Source organism: Phycodurus eques, chromosome 5 (assembly GCF_024500275.1).
Source record: "Phycodurus eques isolate BA_2022a chromosome 5, UOR_Pequ_1.1, whole genome shotgun sequence".
NCBI classification, from domain to species: Eukaryota; Metazoa; Chordata; class Actinopteri; order Syngnathiformes; family Syngnathidae; genus Phycodurus; species Phycodurus eques.
Window position 1 is genome coordinate 14,657,431 of NC_084529.1, and position 26,829 is coordinate 14,684,259.

Here is a 26,829-nt window from a genome sequence, read left to right on the forward strand (position 1 = left end):
AATTGGCACGTATGACAGCGATCCAAGGGGAATTATGTATTAAGGGGGGAAAAAACTACAGCGCTACCTGGCCCTATGAGAAAAAGTAACTATAGCCCTTGTTAAATCATGAATTAACTATGGCTTATCACATTTTTTGGAAAGCCAAGTTCATTTTCCCTGACCACATCCAAGCCTGATTTCCTCCAGATCTGTTCAATCAGCAACACACTTAAATAGAAGCTGACGAAAATGAAGCTGGCCAAAAGATTTCAAAAACCTGCAACAAAATGCATCGATCCAAAGAAATTCAAGAACATATTAGATATAAAGTAACTGAAATCTATCAGTCTGGAAAGGGTTACAAAGGTATTTTTAAAGCATTAGCACTCCAGCGAACTACGGTGAGAGCCAAATGCAGAAAACATGCGTGCGACAGTGGTGAACCTTCCCAAGAGTGTCCAGCCCCCAAAAATTATCCTAAGAGTACAGCACAACTAATCTAGGAGGTCAGAAAGAAACCCAGGACAACGGCTAAAAGAACTACAAGCCTCTGTTGCCCCAGTTAAGGTCAATGTTCATGACTCAACAATTAGGAAGAGACTGGACAAAAATAACATGCATGGCAGAGTTCCAAAGCGAAAACCACTGCTGAACTAAAACAACAAAGTCTCGTCTTTTGCACAAAAAAGACCCCAAAACAAACCTCCCGAATCATTCCTAAGACGTTTGGGAGATTATTCTATGGACTGAAGAGATGAAAGTTCCACTTTTTGGAAGGTGTGTGTCTTGTTACATCTGGTGTAAATGTAACATCATTTCAGAAAAAGAATAATACCAGCAGTCAAACATGTTGATGGTATTCTGATGGTATGGGGCTGCTTTTCACATTTAGGACCTGGACGATTTACTGCAATTGAAAATCCTGAAGGAGAATGTTCGGCCATCAGTTTGTGACTGCAACGCAGTTGGGTTTTGCAGCAGGGCAATGAGCCAAAACACACCAACACGTCAACTTCTTAATGGCTTACAAAAAAGATAAAAGGAAGGTTTTGGAGCGGCCGAGTCAAAGTCCAGACTTGAATCTGATTGAAGTGCTGTGGCATGACCTTAAAAAGGCAGTTCATGCTCGACAACCCCGCAGTGTTGCTGAATTGAAACAATTCTGCAAGGAAGAGTGGGCCAAAATATATCTGTAGAGATGTTAAAGACTCATTGCCAGTTGAAAGAAAATGCTTGATTTCAGATGTTGCTGCTGAGGGTAGTCCAACGAGTTATTAGGTTAAGGGGGCAATTACTTTTTCACACAGGGCCAGGTAGCCTTGGCTATCTTTTCCCCCTTGTTAAATAAAATCAACATTTAAAAAACACATTTTATGTCGGGTTAGGGTTGTTTGATATTTACTTTTGTTTGATCATCTTAAACATTAACGTGGGGAAACTATGCAAAAAAATAAGACCGGTAATTTTATAAGGGAGCAAATGCTTTTGGGTGGCACTAACACATATTACACACACTTGGCTTTCGACCCAGGCACTAACAAGCAACACAAACAAACCACTGAAAGTTCTACGTCTGAATGGGGGTCTTAGATTACAGTATCTATAATCTTTTTACCTTAACATATATGTACCTATTGGAGGACCAAGGGGCACTGTACTGACAGGGGTCCCAAAAACAGCATTTTTAATTTGTGGCATTGACTTAACTTGATCATCTCTGACAGCTCCCTCAGGTGGGCAAACTGTGACAGCAAACCATGAACCAGAACCATGAAGTGAGACTTAAATTACTCCTGTTTCCCTGACCAAGGCTAACATCTTCCCCATGAGCTTGGCTTGGTATACGTTCATACTGCCATTTAACCAAAAAGGTATTCCAGCTATCTGCAGCATTAATAAGCTAAACTTGCTCTACTCCAGCCTCCTTGTCCTCTCTTCAAGCCTGCTGCAATGTAGTGTTTAGGCATAGTGCCCTCAAGTGGTTCATAAGACTATCACAAGTGTCATCAATCCGTACAGCGTAGAAAGAACATTCAAACCAACTGTTTTTTAACCTTAAACCTTTGCTCAAATGCAATCAAAAAAATTTTTTATTCGTATAATGTAGAACATAGGTAGCATAAAAATATCTATTTCAAGAAAAATATGCAAAAATCATCCTCAAAACAAAATTGAAAAAACAAAAAGCCTGCTGTTTCATCATTTCTGCACAGCATTTTTTTCAGTTATGCAGTTGCTCCTTTGTATTAAAAGGTCATGTTAAGAGATGTAAAAGTAACATGTCAGGGTAAGACACAATGACAGTTATTTGTCAAGTGATTTGTCTTTGTTTGTGGGAGGGCCTCAAGTGTTGAATGAGTATTGTCACCATTGAGGAAGAGGTTTCAACAAAGCATATGAATAACATCTCCAGTCTGGACTTGGTTAATTCTGGTGTCAGTCTTAATGTGTGCTCACTCTGAAGAGACTTGAAGCCGCCGCTCTGTCCAGGAGCTTTGACAGCTCACTTTTGTTGCCAGGCTGCACAGGTCCATCTCTATACTGAAAGACAGGGGGATTTAATCTAATTAAATTCAGGCACAATTTCATTGGCAAAAAACCCTTTTTGTTCATTTCCATTGCCATTCATGTTTCAGAGAGCAGCAAGCAGTAATTTCATCAAATTATATTGTGATGGACCAGTTTTGGATTATTTATTTTCTGTTTGCATCTAGTAATTGATGTGAATGGTTTTGAACTAATTCAAGGAAGTGTTACCAAAAACAAGTAGTGTTCATTCCATTTTACAAATGGGAGAATGGGAGAGTACAATTATACATCCCAATGGAAATAAAAGGTCGACCCATATCCATATGCCAGGTTTTGTGATATAATTTTTCCACCATGAATGTGACCTAACCTGTACAATTCAAATTTGAAAAAAACAAACAAAATCAAATGTTTTTGAGAAGGTAAGTAAAAATATACAACTGAGCTAATGTGGTTGCACAAGTGTACACACCCTCTCACCTGGGGATGTGGCTGTGTTCAGAATTTTCCATCCATCCATCCATTTTCTGAGCCGCTTCTCCTCACTAGGGTCACGGGCGTGCTGGAGCCTATCCCAGCTATAATCGGGCTGGAGGAGGGGTACACCCTGAACTGGTTGCCAGCCAATCGTAGGGCACATACAAACCATTCACACTCACATTCTCACCTCCGGGCAATTTAGAGTCTTCAATCAACCTACCACGCATGTTTTTGGGATATGGGAGGAAACCGGAGTGCCCGGAGAAAACCCACGCAGGCACGGGGAGAACATGCAAACTCCACACAGGCGGGGCCGGGGATTGAAACCCGGTCCTCAGAACTGTGAGGCTGGCGCTCTAACACTGTTCAGAATTAATCAACATGAAAATTGTCACTTTTTTTTTTGTTGTACAGGTTGTAGGTCAGATCAATGATTAAAAAAATAATTGAAATATTTATCCTTGTCTCATTTTTTACACAAAACCTGACATTGGAACATAGGTGTATAGACAGTACAGTACAGTTCAAAAATATATAATGCGTAGTCACATTTAATTCAGGTAAAATTCTATATGGTTCTTGCTTTTTGTATGAAGTATGAATAATTAACTTTAACATATCATTAATATGATAATTATAACTAAATCTTATGTACATGTCTCCTATCTTTGTGAGGATGACAATTAAGTCCAAATTTTGCTTAATTATTTGCAATTTATAACTCCAAGTAAAAAATAAATAAATAAATAAATAAAACTACCTTGTGAAAAAAGACTATAAATACTTTTTACAATGGAATTTAAAGTTTTACCATGAATTGTTGAGCTGTCCTCCTGTCGGCGATGATGGACGAAATGTATTTGTCCTTGTCACCTGCTGCTCAAAAGGCAGGTCTGTCGGTGCAGTACTTGTGGCCTTCACAACTTTGTGCCCCTCACTGCAGGAATGAAGCTTGTGTTCTGAATTGGCCAGGTTGAATTGAATCCTACGTGCACGGATTCCTATGGGCTTCTTCCTCACAGAGGCTGATTTGGAACTTAGAGGAGGACAAGGCGAACGTGTGATGTCACAGAAAAGTTGAGCCACATCAGCTGACTTGGATTTAAACTCATCTGAAAGTGATATGTCAGAAAGCAGGCAAATTTAGGCACTCTCAGTAAGTCATCTTTTATAGCTTGGCATCGCATAAAGTTCTGCCTTCCCCCGATGTGACATATTTTTATTTAAAAAAAAAAAGGATCCAGTATGTTCAGAGAGTTTTTACCTGTGCAAACAGACTTGATATATGATGATTTAGATGGGCTTGTGTCTAGGCTATCCACACAATGCTCTTCAGCACAACTGTTGCTGCTAATACCATCAAATCCTTCCGCTTCCTCCTCATCATCATCGGCCTCTTCATTGTCGTTGCCTTGCCGAACAACCAGTACCTGCGATAATCTTTCTCTTTGTATTGCTTGGAGACGCCTGGAAGAAATGTGCGAGTCATGTACGTGCAGATGAAGTCAGTTAAAACTGATCACCTTTAAATTACCTTGATATGCACAAAGTTGGATAACATTACAGTGATGAAAGTATAGGTACACCTAGAGGAAGTGCAAATAGTTGGATGAGAGGGCCTGGAACACAATCTCTGTTCTAGTTCATCCCAAAGGTAGTGGATGAGTAAAGTTCTTCCACACCATACTTGTCCAACCATGCCTTCTTGGACCTTGCTATGTCCACTGTGGGCTTTCCCTAAACTGCAAATTTGGAAGCATACACTTGTAAAAATTGGTAAGAAATAATATTGTAGCGATTACCAAGGGGTCTACCCAGAGAAAACTAACACAAGCATGGGAAGAGCATGCAAACTCCACACAGGAGAGCCTGAGCCTAGGTTAGAACCCAAAGCATGTCAACTGTGAGGCAGACGGGCCAACTCTAGCTGAACCCGGCCATTTTATATAAGGTTTGTTCTCATTAGGGTCATGGGAAACCGGTGCCTATCCCAGCTGACATTGGGCGAAAGGCGGCGTATATACAGTACTGGACTGCGACAAGAGTCGCAAGTCAATTGCAAAGGCACAAATTAAAATCATTCAAACTCACATTTACAACTATAGATGATTTGGAGTCCTAAATTAATCTGGCATGCATGTTTTGGGAATGTGGGAAGAAGCTTGAGTATTAGGGCTGTCGCTATCGAATATATTTAGAATCGATTATTGTATCATTCCATCGATTATTTGAATAAAAATGTATTTGCATTAAGGTTTACTGCAGAATACATTTTTACCTGATAACTGTAAATTAAATGATTGTTGTTAATTTGGTATCATTTGATTAAACAAAAATCAATTAAGCAATATCACACGAGGAAGTGATGTTGCAGTCACCAACCTTATTGAAACTGAGCTACTTTGGTACTGATTAATGCGAAGGGCTACGAGTGCGATATACACTTCTGAAGCTGCTTCAGGTTCAACGACATGTCAATTACAGGTTATTCATACTACGACTGCAAATAACAATTATTTTTGTAAAAGATTAAACTGATGATTATTGTTTCTATGAATTGATTAGGATTCAGTTACTGGTTAGGTCCCCAATATGTCATAAAAGGTGGGAAAATGATTCTGTTTCATGAAGGACTATAGAAATCAGAAAATATTTACTGTTGAGATGCTGAAATCAGATTTGGTCAATTTTAAATTAAACAATGGCTCTGGATGATTAATCAATTATCAAAAGAGTTGTTGATTAATTTGATGATTAATTAGGTCTTGATTAATCAATTATCGGTAAGTGTGACACCACTACTGAGTACCCAAAGAAAACCTACGCAAGCAATAGAGGAACATGCAAACTTCACACAGAAAGGACGGTGACGATATTTGAATCCAAAACCACTCAGTTGTGAGGCAGACTCTAGTTGAAACCTCCTAAATTGATTTCAATTTACTATACTTATTCATATCCCACATGGGGAAATTCAACTCACACTCCAATGTTAATTTGTGGTGCACACCACACACAGAACCATATCACACACATGCAAGCATGCAAGAGATTCAGCGTGAAAAGGTTCACAAAGAGTGCTGCACCACTTGAGCTGGCAGTGACAATGCCTTGCTCAAGGGCACTTCAACAGTAGCCAGAAAGCAGAATACCATCCCTCAAACTAGTTGCCATTATTATATTTTTGTCCACAGTGGGACTTGAACCCCATCCTCCTACTCCAAAGACCAAGTCTTTACAAACTGAGATACTGCCTCTCCTGGTGGATTGAAGAATTATTAATTAATTCATCAAAACTGTACCTATGTCCAATTTACCAGAATTATATTTGTACGCCTTTTACATTTTCTGTAATTTTCAGTCAAGTGTCAATTTTTTTAATCTAATAAAGAGTGAGTTGTATACCTGCTGTGTTTCTCCCTCCAAGCTCTAACTTCAGCAAGCACATCACCACTCTCTTTCGTATCAGTGTCTTGAGGGTTAAAGGTCGACATACAGGGTGCAGTCTGTGAGCGAAAAAACAAATACATATAGAATACAGAGAGTCAATTCATTATACTAACACCGCGGGGTAAGTAAAGGGAAAAATAAAATTAGTTTCTAACAAAAACTTCATGATTGCCAATCCAAGGTAGGTATATGTATCCCCTTAAAAATAATGCTCAATTAATACTGCCAAACGCAGCAACCCAAAGATGGAAGTTGTAGCTCCAGTGGATCTCATAGCAAAATGTACTTTCACAACAAAGTGACACTAAACTTTATCTCTATTATGACATGCCACCTACCCTCAACTTTTCACGCCTTGCTCGTATAGCCCTGACAGGGTTTCCACAGAACAGAATCTTGCCAGCTCCTACATAAAGTATATAAACAGAATACAGTTTTTTCAATAAGTCCTAGTTTTTGCGTTGTTTTTGTTAAGAGTTTGTCATCATAGGCCAATACTAAAACGGGACCCAGAAGCAAATACGTTCATAACGGAACAAGCCAAGACTATAGTAGGTGAACATTCGTGTGAACCATCAGAATATGTAACCATGCGTCAAGACGCTGCTGTCTTCTTCGACTTCAGCTAAGTCTGAATCCACAGAACAAGGTGTGGGCACTGGGGAGCAAAGAAACCCAGATGAGGTTGCCGATACAGGTCTGGAGCCAGTTGTGCTTGCCGATGACAGGGGCTGGAAGCTGGAGGCAGGATGCCTGGCTGAGTTGGGCCGGCTATATGCACAGTTTGCCTCCGCTTCTACACAAACAACAATAAACATGTCATTGAAATCACCTTTAAATAACAAGTGAGTCCACAATAAAAACAAATGCATACGGTCTTTAGTCGGTGCTGGAGAGGAGTCCCTTAGGCAGTCTCGGAGAATAGCCCAGTCTTCCCACATGGTGCTGCTCGGGCCCAACCTGCCATCCTCCACTCTTGCATTGTCAAGGTAACGCAGCTGTGGAACCAACTCCTTCACTACGTCACAATAACTATAGTCAATCTGGTGGGATGAGCAAAGGAAAGTATCAAAATAAATTCACGTGACTGCTATTTTAAGGTTTAGAATTGAAGTTACTACAGAGTTTATTTAAATGGATATCAAACCTGCTCAAGTTTGAACTCAACATTTCTCATCTTCTACCAAACTACAGAGATGTTGTGCAGAAAAAGAATAACTAGCAAGGGGGAAATGAGATGAGAAAGTGTGACGGTTTGGAGAGAGGAAGTGAGCGGTTGTGCGTCCTTGTGCGTTGGAAAAGGTTTGGCCAACCCAAGAAACCCCTCAGTTCCTACAAAGCGTGAGCCTAATACATATTCAGCTGAGCCTTTCCCTTCATTGCCCTAGTTTCCTAATTAGTTCTCTATTGAACAGAGAACTAAACTCCCCTTACAGTGGCCCAAAAACTTTCCACGCTGTTATAAATCAGCAGAAGACGGAAACCATGGCTCTGCCATACGTTCAGTTTCACTAACTGGCCAATTATACAGATTCGAAAGCCACCATTATAGTATTTCAATTAACTTGATTTGTATTAACAATGCAGAGCTCGAGATTGCGACCAAATTGATCGCATTTGCAACCTTTTTTTAGCTTGTGGTTAGAAATTTAAAATGTTGATCTTGTCGCAGTCCATGTTTTAATGGTTGAAGTTGCCTTTTTTTCCACCGCAGTCTACTCCTGCGCGCCACTGAGAGAGAGCGAGAGAGAGAGCGAGAGAGAGAGAGAGAGAGAGAGAGAGCGTTGTTTTGAATTGCATTTGAGTTCAAAGCGACCCGCTGCAATATGATTGTCTGTCTGTTGCAACATAATTGACTATTTCTTTCAATTCAAAACGCGTTATTTTCCACAGCACCGCTGCGTACCCGCGCACCATATATACAATATATACAGTACATACCACAGACGGGCCAGTACGCGGTTGTGGTCAGTCGCCAGTGGCCACCACTTACTGAAATTGACGCTGGCCCGCTACTTATTCATTTTAAATGACAAGTGTGAGCCCTCAACACATCTAGACTACTGGTGAGCAAGCTAGTTAGTCAGCACCCACCTTGTAAAGTCCTGTAAGAGTCACCCGCAGCTTTTCTTTTTACACGCAACATTATCAGTGATGCTACATTTGTCACGGGAATAAACCCAAAAGCGGTTTCTCGAGTGACGTCACGTATGAGCGTCTCAAAATTACGAGTGCGCGTGTGTGTGTTGCGGGGGTTAAATTGGTTTGTTTTGCTTGCTGCTTGTTTGTTGAGCAAAATAGTGTTAATAATCATAAACAATACTTTTATATGGTGGTGGTACACTTATGCAATCATTTATAAATGTATGTCAATCATATGGTTATGTTAATGCTCAAAATGAAGTGGTTTTCCCATGGGGAAGAGTGTTAGGAGTCCTCACTTTAAGAACTGACTGCTGGCCCCTCTGGTCAAACAAATGATAAAATATAAGTCAAGCCTTTTTCTTTTTTAAGTAAATGACCAGTTTTGTGGCGGCACGGTGGACGACTGGTTAGATCGTCAGCCTCACAGTTCTGAGCACCGGGTTCAATCCCCGGCCCCGCCTGTGTAGAGTTTGCATGTTCTCCCCGTGCCTGCGTGGGTTTTCACCGGGCACTCCGGTTTCCTCCCACATCCCAAAAACATGCATGGTAGGTTAATTGACAACTCTAAATTGCCTGTAGGTGTGAATGTGAGTGCGAATGGTTGTTTGTTTGTATGTGCCCTGCGATTGGCTGGCAACCAGTTCGAGGTGTACCCCGCCTCCTGCCCGATGATAGCTGGGATAGGCTCCTGCACGCCCGCGACCCTAGTGAGGAGAAGCGGCTCAGAAAATGGATGGATGGACCTGTTTTGTCTTCCGCTGCCTGTTGCGAAACTTTTTGTTCACAGTAAAATATTTTGTAAATATCATATCTCGAGTTACTGTCAATCTTTAGCCTAACCCGAGGAGCTGCATGGATATTCATGGCAGTGCCACAACCGAAGCCAAAAAGGAGCCATTGCCAAGGTGGCGAGAAAGGAGGCAGCTGGTCCGAAATGATCAAATACAATTTTCCATTTGTTGGACTATTATTTTGGAATAGTACAAGGAGTACCGATTCGATTCTGATTCGTTAGTCATTTGTTTCTGACAAAACAAATAGCGAATCGGGATTTGGAGGGCGAGTCCGAGCCCTACCAAAAATTATATTTATTATGAATTAAGACACTGTAACATTATGCACAGTTTGAACATTAAATAAAATTGTACCTGTATAAATGTTTTACAAATTGTAAAAAGTGTACCTGTATCAATGTTTAAAAACAAATAATTGTTGAATATTAAATGCTAATTTATTGTACTTAAAAGTTAAATACAACAGAACTATACTTTACTGTACTGCAATTGAAAAGTTAAAAAAAACAAAAAAAAGAACAATACTGGATTAAAAAAAAAGTTTAAACAGGCGGTGTATGCATATAGCTACGAGCTTCATTCTGTTTGTTTTTATTTTATTTGGATTTAATTCAGTGATTATTTTGTGTACCACTCGAAGAAGCTAGCATACCAGTAGTGGTACACGTAACGCACATTGAGAATCACTGACATGTATTATAAAAACACATTGACCTACTTGTGTGGTAGTGGGGTTTGGCCGCAGACACACAGGGTTTCCTTCCAAGGTGAGGGTCTGTAGTTTGCCACACAACCCAAGATATTGAACCTGGACAAGGTCATCTACATTATTTCCTTTAAGATCTAACACTTGTAGGTTCTCCAGCATGCCAACCTGACTCAAGTCTGTCACTTTGTTAAAGGCCAAGTACAATTCCTTAAAAGAAGAACAAAAAAACACTTCAATGTTGGATTTAATAGACAAATTTAATATCTGACATTAATCTCTGATTTATGAACTTTACCCTGAGAGAAGAGAGAGTCGAAATGCCATCCAAGTCTTGTAGGCTGCAGCAAGACATCCAAAGAACCTGCAGGTGGGATAGGGTGATTCCCAGGTCTCTATGAAAACCAAAACAGCATGAATCAAGCTATTAGACATCTTACTGTTGCAGTTATCCATACTGTACTGAGATTGAAGCCCAGTTTTGTACTTAGTTTCTCTTTGTAAATATTAACAGTTGTTAGTCCCGTTTTACAACGTTCTATGCATAAACCTTGCTTTCTGCTACTTGTCAACATATCCCTCGTAAACATCTGTGAAACGCCATGCTATACAAATGACAATCACTTAGCTAAACAGACTTAGTATAAAATGCCTCTCCTGGTGGCTTTTATTTTTATTTTTTTATTTTTTTAAGATACCTTAAGCAATTTTAAAAGCAACATTCATGTTTAGTTCCTACAGTAAGAGGGGAGCAGAAAACTCGGAACTCAAAAACGATACAAAATCAATTTATTAATAAGGGTTATTATTGAAAGGGCGGCACGATGGACGATTGCTTAGCACATCTGATGATTGCTGGGATAGGCTCCAGCACGCCCGCGACCCTAGTGAGGAGAAGCGGTTCAGTAAATGGATGGATGGATGGACATTTATGTCCAGAAGGCTAACTTGCCGGGCACAGATCGAGCCAGGTGGATCGTAGGAATATAACTCGATATAATAAATTAATTGTTACACCACTGATTGATTGATAGATAGATAGATAGATAGATAGATAAATAGATAGATAGATAGATAGATAGATAGATAGATAGATAGATAGATAGATAGATAGATAGATAGATAGATAGATAGATAGATAGATAGATAGATAGATAGATAGATAGATAGATAGATAGATAGATAGATAGAACCCCAATTCCAATGAAGTTGGGATGTTGTGTTAAACAAATAAAAACAGAAAACAATGATTTGCAAATCATGTTCAACCTATATTTAATTGAATAAACTTGAATTGAATTGAATTGTGAATTGAATTGAATTGTGGCGTGGAACAGAATATAGCCAATCAAGAAGCACCCTGACTCAACAAAAGGAAAAGACCGCAAATAAAAACAAGCATGTCTTACCCGATGTCGTTTTTTGTATAAAAGTGGGTTCTCCAGAGAAGCAAGAAATATTTTCCAAAGCAAGTCGTTTTTTGAGGACAACGTCATTTTACAAGGCTCCCAGCTACAGCAACTGGGGAACATTTGGGAAACATCGACGCATATCTGGATATGTTTCTGTTTTGCGAGATCACGTGTGATCACACAAGATTTCGAGATCGACAATGAATCTTTATGTGTGTTATTCTGTGTTTAGAATATCGGAGCACACCACCACACAATACGACCAAAACTTTAAAAGGCCAGATTTTTTATCTTCATGTGTGGGGTCTGTCACAGATAATCTTTTTATGATTGGAAACATATTCATGTGTGTACCATGCCTTAGGAACACATTTTCCATTATCTATACACTTTCGAACACTTCTAAACCCTGGTCATGATTGCTCCTTTTTTATTACTTATTTTACATACAGTAAATGTATTGAGGACAAGCAGCAGAAAAAATTAAGCTCGTTAAACTCTAGAAGCTGAGATCAAAAGATGCATGTGAACGCCAAACCAGGTTGAAAATATGAAGACTCAGTTAATGTCTTGTATTGTGTCATTTTTACTCACCGTACAGATGTGAGTACACTGTTGTTCATTCTGAGCAGCACCAGCCTGGGCAAGTAAGAACCTACAGGATGACATCAGCTATTTTAATGACAAATACGATGACCATTTTAAGTCGTCTCACAATGCCCCCAGTTTAATTCCAAACCAAGCCAGGTGCACCGCTTTTTGCTTCTCACTGAATCTAAAGTGTCTAAACTGTCAATAATGTCCTTCATGTTACGGTGGATATGAAAATAGTGTTAGTTTTAGAGTTGAATATTTGACAATGACAGAGGTCAAACTTTTCCGTAAGTCTTCACAAGGAATGAAATGGTTATCCACACAAGGAAGACTACATTAAAAAAAAAAAAACACATACACAAATAGATACATACAGTCCTGATACTGTGTAATAGTACTCAGAATAGTTTCCTGAAAGAACAATGAAGTATCTAAAGATTACAGATGTCTGATATGCAGCTCACCAAAGTTACCCAGGCTGTTTTCTTGAGTATCCACGCAGATTTCCAGGGAGGTCACCCGTGACAGATCTTTTGTTCCACACAGTAATTCCTGTGAAGGACAGGCTTAACTCAACACAGTTTCCCAACATGTACTGTTGATTAGACAGGATTTCAGCAGCCACCAGTAGGAACACAAATGAAGGGAACTACAGTCTACATAGGTAAAATATAGTCGGGGACATTCATACTTCTGATCTAGATACAGTATATTCACTACGTGGGCCATACAAATATAACTCTATAGTAGCTTAATATCAGTGAACGTTCACCAATACGAATACTGTACTGTTAAATTTTATTGCGGGTAAGGCTGACTGGGCGAGAAGGGGGCTACAACCTCAAACAGTGATTCACTGTGCCGTGAGAGATCATCAGGGGTGCCATAGAAAATTATCCATCCATCCATTTTCCATATCCTCACTCGGGTTGTAGGTGTGCTGGCGCCTAGCCCAGCTATCTTTGGGCAAGAGGCGGGGTACACCCTGAACTGGTCGCCAGCCAATCACAGGGCACACAAAACACACATTCATACTTATGGGCAATTTGGAGTCCTCAATTAATCTACCACGCATGTTTTTGCGATGTGAAACCGGAGTAAACTCATGCAGGCATGGAGGAGAACATGCAAACGCCATACAGGGGAGGCCGGATTTGAACCAGGGTCCCCAGAACTGTGAGGCAGAGGTGCTGACCAGTCATTCACCATGCCAAATTTTCTGAAAATTATTATTCATAAATGTATCTTTGTCCACGTAACTGCCAACAAAGTATCATGAAAGGCAGAACAGTAAAATACTCCTCCTTTGGATGGCAGAAGATACAGTAAACCTGTGTATCCACCTGTTGCCATTCATACGGATTAAGTCATGGCTTCCTGCGAATATATGATTTTAGTGTTTATTTAAACGCCCAGATTTCACACTGAGTCAGTCAGTTTGTGCGTAAATTGAAAGGAGATCGTGATTTCAGTATTCATACTTTTTTGTGACATTTTTGTTTGGTGATGTGTTGTAAGTTTTTTTTTCTGATGTGAAATGGGAGCCTTAAACTAAATAAAGGTTGGGAAACCAGTCAATCGCAGGCACATATAAACACATACACAAAATACATAAATAAAACATTCACACCTATGGCTAATTAGTCTTCACCTGACATATGTTTTGAGAATGTGGGAAGAAGCCAGAGTACCCGAACAAAATTCGACTTAGAACGCCAAAGCCAAGCGCAGAACCTCTCCACCGCGATGCAGATGCGCTAATCACTACTCTACTGAATTAACTGAATTCATTTTCCTAATTTAAGTGCTTTTAACCCGTTACATAACATGTTTGATCCAGCCTAATCTGTAAAAATGCACTGAAATTACATTATCAATGAAGAGTGTATCTTTTTGGCTTTCTGTGACATTACCAGCCTCTCCTGGAGCGGATAGAGCTCCACTGTTTTGTCAGCCTCCTCACGGACTTTGGTGATAGGAGCTGGGTTGAGGGGGCCTGATTCATCCATCACAGTCACCTGAACCCGGCCAGAACCAGGCCGAACCTCCCGTTTTACACACGCGAGATCCATTCTTCTCTGCTAATAACACCTACGATGGAAATATGACGTCGCAAAAAAACGCCTTGCTTTACTCCGACCTTTCCCCTCGTATTGTGAAAAAGATAATTCATCCATGTTTGTCACCACTCGGTGCAGTTAAATGTTTACTTGACAACTACTCTCAACTTCCTGGATACGGCGAGTGCGGAGGTACCTCGGTGGCTTCATGGGAAATGTAGTTTAAGCCACCTACGAAACACTGAAAGGGGCTTTGGAAAAGTGTGGCGACGCAAATCGAGCTTAAAGAGTATCTTAATTAGCGCATATTAATTTCATGTTGAATTTTATTTTTAAAAGATTGTAAGCTCATCCCTGACTTCAGTGAAGTATGTAACTGAAAACTACGCGCAGTTTTACCTTTGGTGGAAAGACAACAAATCTCTCAAGTTGAATTGAGCATTTGCTCAAAACAATGTAAGTCAGTGTGCTGTTTTTCCTGTTAGTTGGGCGCGTTCCCGCGAAGTGCGCGCAACGGTCTTGAATTCGACAGGCGGGGACGGCTCGTGCGCGCAACGGTCTTGAATTCGACAGGCGGGGACGGCTCGTGCGCATCGGGGCGGTTCTGCGTGGGTCCGCGCTGGGCGTGGGCTTCACGCACACCCCACTCCCCACTCCCCATCCTCTCGCCTGCTCCCCACACTGGAGCCACATTGTTCGACGCGGGTACATTTCGCTCGAACCGATGAGTGCACCCGAGTCGCTCGGTGCTATTTAGCAGAGGAAAAGTGATCATTTCGCGGTAGAGCATAACCATTCGGTTATTTGAAGACGACCGGAAACGGTGCGAAGACTGGATATCTTCAATTGAAGAGGGAACTTGAGTTGGAACACCTTTTTTTTTTTTTTTTTTTTTTTTTTTTTTTTAATAAAACATCTCTCATCTGGCAGACGAAACATTGCTAATTAGAGAGCCCCGCTTGTTGTAAGTATGCAGCAAACACATTCGAGTGTCCGAAAGATGTTCATTACGAATAATGTGTGCGCCTTTGTACCGTGTGTTGTCTTTTTGCTGCCCACAGTTACGACGTTTTAGCTAGCAGTGGTGAGGTTTTAATTGACAACCAGCCATCTTTTCCAGTTACACGCGTGGATTTAGTTCGACTACGTGTGCGTTCCTAATAAATAATGCATGTTCAATTCGCAAAATTATCATTCAGAACAGTGACGACCCCCTGAGTAGATCGTTCAGCTTGGGAGGACGTCAGTGGATGTCTCCGTTGCCCCCAAAACATAACACTAAGTAATAAAAATACCGGCAGTTTTGTTGATTGCATTGTAAAAGAAATCAAATAAACCAGAGTGCTGTTGTCGCTGACAGTGGCCACGCAGAGCGAAGGGAGACACCCTGTCACACTGTGGGAAAACTGCCAATGTATCACTGCGGAAGTTGGATTCCTCTACCAGTCTTGAAGACTGTTATGATGCTGCCTCCCTAAAATGTTGGCCGAGGAGGGGCTGACTGCTAGGGTGTAATTGGCTAATCATGGCTGAAGGAACTGTACAGTATACATTTACTCTACGACCACAACGTTAGGCACACCTGCACAGTTCAACGGGATTCCATATAACGCATAAACCCTTATAAAGATCACAAAGCCGAGTTGTGATTGACACTGTCACTTAAGTATTCATGGAACAACATGATGATTATTCTGGGTGTAGTTTGCAGTGATGTAGAACTGAAAGCTGTTAAGAATTCTGTTGCTTGTGTGAAAGTGATTGTCGATTAATCGTGTCTTAAAGCAACTGTGGCTAAATTGCTATATTACAATCTATATTTTTTGTTTAAAAAAAATAATAATAATTTTCACCCAAACCACTACAAGAGTAGATGAGAGAATACTGATTAAGCCTATCAGCTTCTGACACATCTTGCTATATTTTTCAATATTTATATTTTATATTCAGTGACTATCCAATACATTCCCGCTCTTGATCACTTGGTGGTGCTCAAAAATTATGTCGTAATGATGTATTTTACCGATGAACGGGCAGGCCCATATATGGACTGAGCCTGTGTCCAAAATAACTCCCTTCTCCATTTTGTAGTGTAGTCCAAATGCTTAGTGATCAAATTCAGTGCCTTAAATAGTGCACTCAAAATTTTCCCCACAAAGCATTCCAAAAAGTAGTGAGCAACCGATGGTTACTCACCAAGTCGTGATATACCATAATGCATCGCGTCTTCAGAGAAAGAATGGCTGGACTTGATAGGTCGCAGACGGAAGGAGTTAATTTTTCGCATAACTGTAACTTTTCAGCAAAGCTTCTATTGTTGGCATTTTTATTGCAATGTACAGTAAAATAATCTTGTTTTAATGTGCAATTTTTATTTATTTTTTACCCACCGCAACATCCTGCGTTGTTAATGTGCGACAGTTGTGACGTCATTAACAGAGCATCGTGTAGTGTCCGAAAGCTGTTATGAATGAGCTCACTATGTAGTCCGCTACAGTCAATAGTGTAACACTACATGGGGAGTGAGTGAACGATTTTGGACACAGCCTGAGCCATAGAGAAAAGAGAAAGTATGCGTGTTTGGAAGGAGGAGGGGGGGGCCAGACAAGCATTTAGCCCACATCATATCGTAGCAACGAAGGATTTTGTTGTAATACTGAATTCCAGCGTTAGGGGGTGCCAGAAATCGCAGCTAATGCTGTGTCTTTGAAGCAATTGTGGCAAAAATGTAGCTCTACTCGAGATACTGTTGAGTCGGTCTCAACTGTTTGCAGTCTGAACTAGGGTACATGTTAAGATTTTTAAAATCATAAAATGACCCAAAATATGTGTTGTTATTGTCCTTATAGTGTGTGGTGTATTTCAAGATGACCAACACAGCACAACACACAAGCAACAGTTCACTTCTGTTAATGCCTATGATACTACCTTGGAAGAAGGCAAATTTGCGGGTCGACTTCAACACCCCCTCCCGTTCCTAACAGACAGACGGCAAATAAAAATGAAAAGCTCAGCTAGGTGTTTGCTTCTCTGGTAAAGTGGTGTACACGAGGGATGGGAGGGTACTGGATAAACCTCAGTATCAGTAAAACAGAGTACCGTTCGGTATGCTCTGCAGGGGACAATACGCCTTTCTGCAATGGGGTTTATGCGCCCAAATTCCGGTTTTAGGCACTAATCCAGCTCGAATTCTTCCGGTCTGTTTATCTCCATGCAAAATGACTGTATTCTTCCTAAGATCACTGAAGACAAGACACTCAATCACTTATTTTGGTGCTTTGCGACTTAATGTCACGATAGCCTAGCAATTAGCATAGCGTCTCCATCTTTCTCCTGTTAATTATTCCTTGTCCTCCCTTCAAGAAACGATACTTGCCAGAAGTGTATCTTATTTGCTGCCATGGATGTGATGAGTAGTGACTTATGCTGCGTTGACACCGGACGCGAAGGGAATGTTGGCCTCTGTGGCCAGGCATTGTATTAAGCTACATTAGCTGTAGCTCATATGTAGTTGGGCCGGCGCAAAATAGCGTGCAACAAGCATTTCCCTTTTGTGAGTTATGCTCCGTCAACACTGGACGTGAAGCGAACGTTTGCCTCCATGGCTCGACATCGTATTTACCTGTAGCTCGTAGGTAGCTGGAGGGTGGGGGGGGGGGGGGGGGTTGGGGGGGTGCATAATAGCATGCAACAAGCTATCCCCTTAGTACTCGAACAGCGGAAAGCAGCGAGATTGGGCGACTGTTCAAAGTCAACTTTTATTTTTTTAAAACAATCGACCACAGGCTGGCTGCGATTTTTGCCTACATCATCACAACATCCAGTTTTGGCAAAAAAAATTTTGGTGACAAAAGTCTTTTTGTCCGAAACCGCAAATGCACTTTTGGGCCATTTTCAGCCGAAACATTTTGGTGGTCGAAATTTCTGTGCATCACTAGTTTATATAAAGCTTTTTTTTTCCCGGTTTGAGCTTCTAACCTGATTCTAATTGGAATACAAGGCTTCATGTAAACCAGGCTATCCAGATAAATGATCACGAAAAACTGGAGCGATACCAAGGGCTAAAGGAAGAACTAGAGAAAATGTGGAGGGTGAAGGCAATAGTGGTGCCAGTAGTGATCAGGACACTAAGGGCAGGAATCCCCAAGCTGGGTGGATGGCTCCAGCAGATACCAGGACCAACATCTGACATCTCCGTCCAGAAGAGCACAATACTGCGAACAGCTAAGATCCTGCGCAGAACCCTCAAGCTCCCAGGCCTCTGGTAGAGGACCCAAGTTTGAAGGGGATTCTGCTCGGGTAGGCGAGAATTTAAAAAAAATAAAAAAATAAAAAAAATAAAAAATGTTATGTACTGTCGCAATCAGTCTGCTGTTTTATAATATTGGGTTACTCATTGTTACCGGTAAATATTTAATTAAATAAATAAATGCCACAATCATTAGTACACATATTTTATACCATGTTATTAGTACAATTACATTCATGGTTATGAATGACTGTGGACTAACCTCTGTACTATGACAAGTGTTACAACACAGTGTTGTAAAGTGTCATGGTGTTGGTGCGCAATGCATCCTACAACTTCTATGATGAATAAAGTTCTCGTTAGTACACCGTTCTTGTCCGCACATTATTTGACATAATATTGTGGTGACAAAGGTTCACTTTGCATTGCTGCCCTTGTTCCCCATGGTCTTGCTACTGCTAGTATAAATCTTTTAAAGGTCCCATGCCATCCATCCATCCATCCATCCATTTTCTGAGCCGCTTATCCTCACTAGGGTCGCGGGCGTGCTGGAGCCTATCCCAGCTGTCATCGGGCAGGAGGCGGGGTACACCCTGAACTGGTTGCCAGCCAATCGCAGGGCACATGCAAACAGACAACCATTCGCTCTCACAGTCACACCTACGGGCAATTTAGAGTCTCTAATTTATGCATGTTTTTGGGATGTGGGAGGAAACCGGAGTGCCCAGAAAAAACCCACGCAGGCACGGGGAGAACATGCAAACTCCACACAGTCGGGGCCGGGGATTGAACCCGGGTCCTCAGAACTGTGAGGCTGACGCTCTAACCAGTCGGCCACCGTGCCGCCCCATGCCATCCATTGTTTAAAATTATGTTTTATAATCGTTGATGTCCTTTCATCGGGTTTGTAGAAGAAGAAGAAGAATCACCTTTATTGTCATGAACATGCATGCATGCACACAAAATTTGTTCTCTGCATTTTACCCATCACAGTGAACACATACACATGTTAGTGGAACACACTGGAGCAGGGGGCAGCTGAAGCGCCCGGGGAGCATTTCAGGGTATCAGTGTCTTGCTCAAGGACACCACAGCCATGAGTCCGGGGGATGTTGGTGGATGGTCCAGTCGGGGTCTTGAACCTAGGTCCCCCACGGTGGCAATCCACGGTTCGGTTCGTATCTTGGTTTTGTGGTGATGGTGTTTGGTTCGGTATACGTTGACGCTTATAAAAATCCATTATGTCTTCTATATTTTGAATTATGATTTAAATTATTTGTTATTAATCATACATATACCTTTGTTTGTCCATCTATGCCAGTGGTGTTTAGTGACAGGCAGAACAATTAAATGCTCTTCCATTGGATGGCAAAAAGTACAATAAATGTGTATCCACCTGTTGCGATTTGTACAACAGAATAAGTCATGGCTCCCTGCAAATACATCAGCTTTGTGTTCAACTAAACAAGCCCAGATTTCACACTGAGTTCAAAGACTTAATAAATAAGTCTTATATGATGCACATAGAATGACATTTTTGTACGAACATTGCCAGCGAGTTGATCTGTGGTGCATAAAATGAATGACTTGGAAGTTCATTTTATGCGCCTGAAGTCTTGCGTTTGAGAGACACAGACACGCTATGCTGGTCTCGCGTTCGTCTGGGATGTTATGTGAGTCAACTCGAAATAGGTGTCTGGTGCTGGTCGCCTTTGAGGTCCTGGCGGGCGCAGTGAATGTTCGCTGAAACAATAGTGCATAAAAAGCAAGGAAATAGTCCACAAAGAACACCACAGAGGATTGTCGTATGCCACTGCAGCGTGACTATGAATCGCACTAGAGGACGCGCCCCGGTGCAAGATTATTGGTTGCTGCATCGCTGGAAGAGTATGATGTAAATGATGAGTTCAGAAATCCTGAAAAATAACTTCAATAAAACCAATAATAACAAAAATACATATTTAAATTGCAAATGTAACCACTGCTTAACTTGAACATTAAATAAAAAATGCAATAGTAAACCATGAAAAATAACCTAAATAAATAATAAATACACCTGAATGCTACTTTTCCATTTTAGGATTAGTTTGTGGAATAAAGTATTAATTTTTGGATTTTAGATAACAAGACTATTTTCCAACTTTGCACTGTCATGTGCCCATCCTCTTTAATCCCTGTAACGAATGTGATTGTTGAGAACACTGTAATATTTGCAATGTGGCATTTGTGTTGTGTGGGGTGAAACATTTCATCCGGTTCAGTTGACAAACAGATTTGACATCAGGCATTCAAATTTGCAGAAATATAATCACTAGTGGCATTCATGTGAAGTTCTGAAAATATGATATCACATTCAGGTTATTGTAGTTAATCCGGGGTTGCAGTGAGTAGCGGAAATGCTCTGTCCAAACTACCAGCCCGGATGGGCAAATGTCTCTAAAGGCAGCGGAAAAGAGAAGTATTTGTTATTGAGGCTCTTCAGGCTGGAAGTTAATTAATTTAGCATTCGGGTTCGAAACCAGTGTCTGTGACGCAGCTTTGATGCCCCTTGGGACTGGTTTGTGATTCATTTAGCGTCCATGTGTAAAGTTAAATCTGGCATCCCCATGGTCGTCAGCGATGCCGCTTGGTCTGGAGTTTGGGGATCACGGTGCCATCGGGCGAGAGCATGTCCGTTACAATTCTACATGCCTGAGAGTATTGTTATATTGTCTTTTTGTATGTTTTTATACAGCTTTTGTGTACCAATAGTCATTTTGAGAAATATGTGCCGTGAGTTTGAAATGACCAATGCAAACTGTAGGCTGGTACCAATCACAGATAAATGCAGATGATTGCGTCAGGAAGGGCATCCGGCTTAAAACCTTGCCAAACAAATATGAGCGTTCATCCAAAGAAATCCATACTGGATCAGTCATGGCCCGGGTTAACAACATCAGCCACCGGCGTGGTTAACCTACAGGGCGTTGTTGGAAATTCAAGTACTGTTGGTTGAAGAAGGAGCGGTGGAAAGCGGGTTCTTAGGCAGAAAGAGAAGAGCAGAGCCTAGAAATGAATGTGGGGACTTTGAATGTTGGGACTATGACAGAAAAAGCTCAGGTGTTGGTTGACATGATGATTAGGAGAAAGGTTGATATATTGTGTGTCCAGGAGAGCAGGTGGAAAGGCAGTAAGGCTGGAAGTTTAGGGGGAGGGTTCAAATTATTTTAACATGGTGTAGCTGAAAAGAGAAATGGAGTAGGGGTTATTGTAAAGGAAGAGTTAGCTAAGAATGTCTTGGAGGTGAAAAGAGTATCAGATCGAGTGATGAGGCTGAAACTTGAAATTGAGGGTGTTGTGTATAATGTGATTAGTGGCTATGCCTCACAAGTAAGATGTGACCTAGAGGTGAAAGAGAAATTCTGGAAGGAGCTAGACAAAGTAGTTCTGAGCATTCCAGACAGAGAGAGAGTTGATTGGTGCAGATTGTAATGGACATGTTGGTGGTGGGGCGGAAGATTAAGAAGACAAAGGCAGAGTAGAAAACCCATGTGGTGGAAGCTTGGAAAGTGTTGTGCGGCTTTTCGAGAAGAGGTGAGACAGGCTATATGTGGACAGGAAGAGCTTCCAGAAGACTGTACCACTACAGCCAAGGTGATCAGAGAGACCGGCAGGTGAGTACTTGGTGTATCATCTGGTAGGAAAGGGGAGAAGGAGACTTGGTGGTGGAACCTCAAACTATAGGAAATCATACAAGGAAAGAGGTTAGCTATCAACTAACACTGAGTTTTTGACAAGCTTGTTCAACAGAAATTTAGAGGGTGATAAGATTCCTGAGGAATGGAGGAAAAGAAGTAAGTATTTGCAAGCAACCCTAAGCAGCTACATTGTGTCTTTGTAGATCTATGTAGAAACCCTATGACAGAGTACATAGAGAGGAACTGTGGTACTACATGCGGAAGTCTGGAATGGCAGAGAAGTATGTTTTGAGTAGTACAGAACATGTATGAGAGCAGCAGAACAGCGGTGAGGTGTGCTGTCGGTGTGACAGAGGAGTTTAAGGTGGAGGTAGGACTGCATCAGGGATCAGTCCTGAGCCCATTCCTGTTCGCAGTGGTGATGGAGGTTAGACTGGAACATGTTCACAGATGACATTTTGATCTGCAATGAAAACAGCGAGCAGGTGGAGGAACAGTTGGAAAGGTGGAGACATGCACTGGAAAGGAGAGTAATGGAGATTAGCCGGTTAGACGGAATATATGTGCATGAATGAGAAGGATGGAGGGGGAAGAGTGAGGCTACAGGGAGAAGAGAAAGCGAGGGTGGAGGACTTTAAATACTTGTGGTCAACAGTCCAGAGTGATGGTGAGTGTGGTAAGGAAGTCAAGAAATGGGTCAAAGCAGGTTCGAACAGACGGAGGAAGGTGTCAGTTGTGTTATGTGACAGAAGAGTCTCTGCTAGAATGAAGGGCAAAGTTTATGAGACAGTGGTGAGGTCAGCCATGATGTACGGATTAGAGACAGTGGCAGTGAAGAGACAACAGGAAGCAGAGCTGCAGGTGGCGGAAATAAAGAAGTTCTCTCTAGGAGTGACCAGGTTGGATAGGATTAGAAATGAGCTTATCAGACGGACAGCCAAGGATAGATGTTTTGGAGACAAAGTTAGAGAGAGCAGACTTTGATGGTTTGGACACATCCAGAGGAGAGAGAGTGCGTATATTGGTAGAAGGATGATGAGGATGGAGCTGCCAGGCAAGAGAACTCGAGAAAGTCCAAAGAGGAGGTTGATGGATGTAGTAAGGGAAGACATCTGGGCAGTTGGTGTTGGAGAGGAGGATGCAGGAGATAGGCTTGCATGGAAAAGGATGACACACTGTAGCAACCCCTAACGGGACAAGCAGAAAGGGAAAGAAGAATGTGCCGTGAGTTTGATGCTAATTTTCGTTAGTTCATCAATTATGTTTTTCATTTGTTGTGTGTTAGCTTTGAGCTAGTGATTTTTGTAGGGGGGGGGGGAACGAAGACTATTTGAACATTCAATATGTTTTATAGTTTTAAAGTGAAGTTAAACTGGAGTTTCAATAAATGACTTTAAGCAAGTAACATTCACTCTTACTCCTTGCTACAATGGTAGCATCTGAGCTACCTGTTGTCGTGATCATGTGGGATCTGCATGCCGTCCGGGCGCTGCTGGATAGAAGTGCTGGAGCGGCGCATGGAATGGACTGCTTGTATAAGAGTGGTATAATCGGAGATTTTAGATCCAGACTGATCTGATACCCGTTTTTTGCTGACTTCGGACAGATACCCGATTTCAAAGATTGGATTGGTACACCCCTAATAATTTGCGTTGGAAATGCTCAGGATGCCGTTTTTCAAGATTATTCTAGTTGGTCTTTTACACCTTGCAGATCAGATGGCCGGATTTCTCATTAATATTCAAGATATAAATAAGCTATGCACTGATTAGAACTGGCAGTCGTGTATACACCGAACGTGTATTCGCTTCTACAACCGACAGCTGTAAACAAGTTGTACTACGAGGGCTGCAGGATATTTTGTTTGAGCATCGTCATCGCGATGTACAGTACGTGTACGCAATAGTCACTTCGCATGGTCTGCTGCGATGTTAGTGTACTGTAATATACAGTGAATCAACTATAATACTGTTCGGACATGCTCAAAAGATTAAAAGCTTGTACACTTGCTGCATTTCGCTCTTAAGAATGAAACTAGGCAGGCATGCAGCAGCTGCGTGAGTGCACGAGGTGCTCTCAGGGACACTGCGTAAATGGGGAGTGATTGTGTTCTTTTGCAATATAGTACATAGTTGTAAAAATTGATCACTACAAAAATTATTTGTAGTAGAATGCTTTAGCTCAAACACTGTATGATCACACTCTGATAAAATGCAATTTTTAAAATACACTGAAATACAGCAGGAGTGCCACCTGCCCACAAATCACGACGATCTTTGTATTCGCCATTGTTTGAGGACCTTGTGAGTCACTCAGCATATTTTCGATGGCAATAGGCTTTCGCGACGCATCGTCATGCAAATTTAAGTTGAGTGGGGAGGTACTTGAATATTAATTCGTGAGTCTACGTCACAATGTCACCGATTTCAAATCCACCCGTTTTCAAGGGCTGTTGCATACAATTGACAAACCGCATAATGGGAAACTTAATGTCACAGACAAATTTTGACCTATGTTATGCATAAAACAGTTGAAAAAAGCAAATTTTAATGGCACGGGACCTTTAAGTCTAGCGGCTATCGCACTAGCCGAAGCTAGTGATGTGATGCTAACCCCGATGTTCATTCACAACAAACGTTTTTTTTTCGTACTCTCAGAGTATGATAAGCAGACACACAAGTTAAAGAGGCAAGCCTTCTGGCAGGAAGAGAGTTTCTCAGCTTCCACAGCGCCGACATATTGGCCCCTATCCTGACAAGCGCATGCTAGTTGCGGTTTTTGCTTGCGTTATCACAACATCCTGTTTCGGCTGGGTTGTTTGAGGGGTGCATGATTATGGCCAAAATGATAATCACAGTTATTTTGATAAATATTGTAATCCTGATTATTAATCACGATTATTCCTCATGTTAGGGAGAACATCTTTAATTTTACTGCACCACTTTTCAACAAACAATATGTAAACAGTTTTCAGTGAAAAATGAAACTTTTAATAAGAATAATAGATTAAAAAAAACTAAAATTATCCAAGAATTTCAAATTGACCAAGTGCTAGCTGAATTACAATAATATGCTATTACAGAGTGCATTCATGAAGTGCAACTCAGTGGAAGCAAATAAAGTGTGTACATCAACTAAACTAAACTAAACCATTAGGTTTAACCATTCTGCTTGACCGTAGGTCAGTCGTGCTCGCAAACTGCAAAGTACTTGACAGTTGCGATTTCCCCCTCTATTCTCTTCTCGCATTTTTCATACAGTGTAGATAATACTACTTTAGAGAAATAACTGTGATATTTCTTGTCCAGTGTTTCCACCATTTTTCTGCTGTTTCTTCCAGATGGTTGAACAGACACAGCTCTGCTGCACTGTTTACATATGACCTATTGTTAACGTCACTTGTCCTGATTGGAAACATCGAAACGGATATTGATCGCTTTTTTGAGGCACATCACTATGATGATCTTCATCTCCAATTTTTGATGTACTTTCTTCTCTTGGCTAGCTCACGTCAGTCCACTGAGTGACTGAGGCTCCCGCTGCAGGGTGAGCTCGGCACTACTCTCTTGTTTTTGAGGCAGCTTAATAAAGCTTTAACCCTGCATTTGCCCCCTGGTGGTTGGCTGACTATTCGTTGAGAAAGTGCTTCATATGGAGCTGAGTCCACATCCATCCATCCATTAATTTTCTTTCGCTTATCCGAGGTTGGGTCGCGGGGGCAGTAGCTTTAGCAGGGAAGCCCAGACTTCCCTCTCCCCAGCCACTTCCTCTAGCTCTTCCGAGGGGATCCCGAGAGGTTCCCAGGCCAGCCGAGAGCCGTAGAGTCTCCAGTGTGTCCTGGGTCGTCCCCGCGGTCTCCTCCCGGTGGGACCACATTTAAATGTAAATATTACCGCCGATCAGGTTAATTTAATCGGAGCAGCCAAAATCGTGATCACAATTACAATTTTATTGTGCAGCCCGAGGTTGTTTCTTCCTGGGAGACCGCTCCGTATCCAGTTCCAAATACAGGCAAGATTGCACCGGAGTGCCGTCGTACCTGTGCCCTGCCCCGGGGGGTGAGGAAAACCAGGTGCACTGTCAAAACGTCTTTAATGTTGGACCCTAACGATTCAGTACACTACAAAATGCAGTTTCTACTGACATGCAAATTAAAGCCATAATTTTGAGAAAGAAAGAAGTTGTTTCTTTGGGCAACATTAGCCCCTTTGTGCTTGAGCCTGTATTTTACGTGCCTGGCTTGCACACTGTCAGTGTGCGCCTATTCTCCCAAAATGACTTGACAAACTGACCACGCGTACCGGGCGAATGTGTGCACACCGACACAGAGGGCGTGACTCATTGAAGTCTGAGGGTCGCTAGAATTCCTGGATCGTGGCGTTTTCCTGGGATGCATGAATGCCATTGAAATCCATTTGGGAAATATGTTGTACTTTTAAATGTGAAATTAAGTTAGGTTAATCGTGGCCAGTGAAATATGTGCACCGCTCATCTAACAGGCTATTTTGAAAGAGCATGTGTTTTTGTGGCGGCACGGTGGCCGACTGGTTAGAGCGTCAGCCTCACAGTTCTGAGGACCCGGGTTCAATCCCCGGCCCCGCCTGTGTGGAGTTTGCATGTTCTCCCCGTGCCTGCGTGGGTTTTCTCTGGGCACTCTGCTTTCCTCCCACATCCCAAAAACATTCATTAATTGGAGAGTCTAAATTGCCCGTAGGTGTGAATGTGAGTGCGGATAGTTGTTTGTTTGTATG

At 41.6% G+C, this 26,829-nt stretch overlaps 2 protein-coding genes across 4 annotated transcripts in view; one reads left to right on the forward strand and one right to left on the reverse strand.

Moving 5' to 3' along the window:
- Positions 1–243: 243 nt before the first annotated feature.
- Positions 244–14,415, reverse strand: lrrc56 (leucine rich repeat containing 56). 3 transcript variants are annotated; one of them, XM_061677637.1, is made up of 13 exons: positions 14,006–14,415; positions 12,557–12,644; positions 12,093–12,153; positions 10,385–10,481; positions 10,255–10,296; positions 10,099–10,155; positions 7,316–7,484; positions 7,031–7,237; positions 6,780–6,847; positions 6,397–6,497; positions 4,256–4,458; positions 3,803–4,103; positions 244–2,523 (listed from the first exon to the last, which is right to left on the reverse strand). In XM_061677637.1, exons 1-13 carry the CDS (start codon positions 14,162–14,164, stop codon positions 2,436–2,438), a joined length of 1,641 nt encoding a protein of 546 aa, XP_061533621.1. In that variant the 5' UTR covers positions 14,165–14,415; the 3' UTR covers positions 244–2,435. The 3 variants fall into 3 exon arrangements, with proteins under 3 accessions (XP_061533621.1, XP_061533620.1, XP_061533619.1); XM_061677636.1 differs by having other exon boundaries at positions 10,099–10,188; XM_061677635.1 differs by having other exon boundaries at positions 10,099–10,296.
- Positions 14,416–15,032: 617 nt separating this feature from the next.
- LOC133403096 (GTPase HRas) overlaps positions 15,033–26,829 on the forward strand; it is a 45,426-nt gene continuing 33,629 nt past the window's right edge. The window contains exon 1 of the mRNA XM_061677638.1: positions 15,033–15,116. The gene's annotated coding sequence lies outside the window, so the exon portion shown is untranslated. The remainder of the gene's footprint in view (positions 15,117–26,829) is intronic.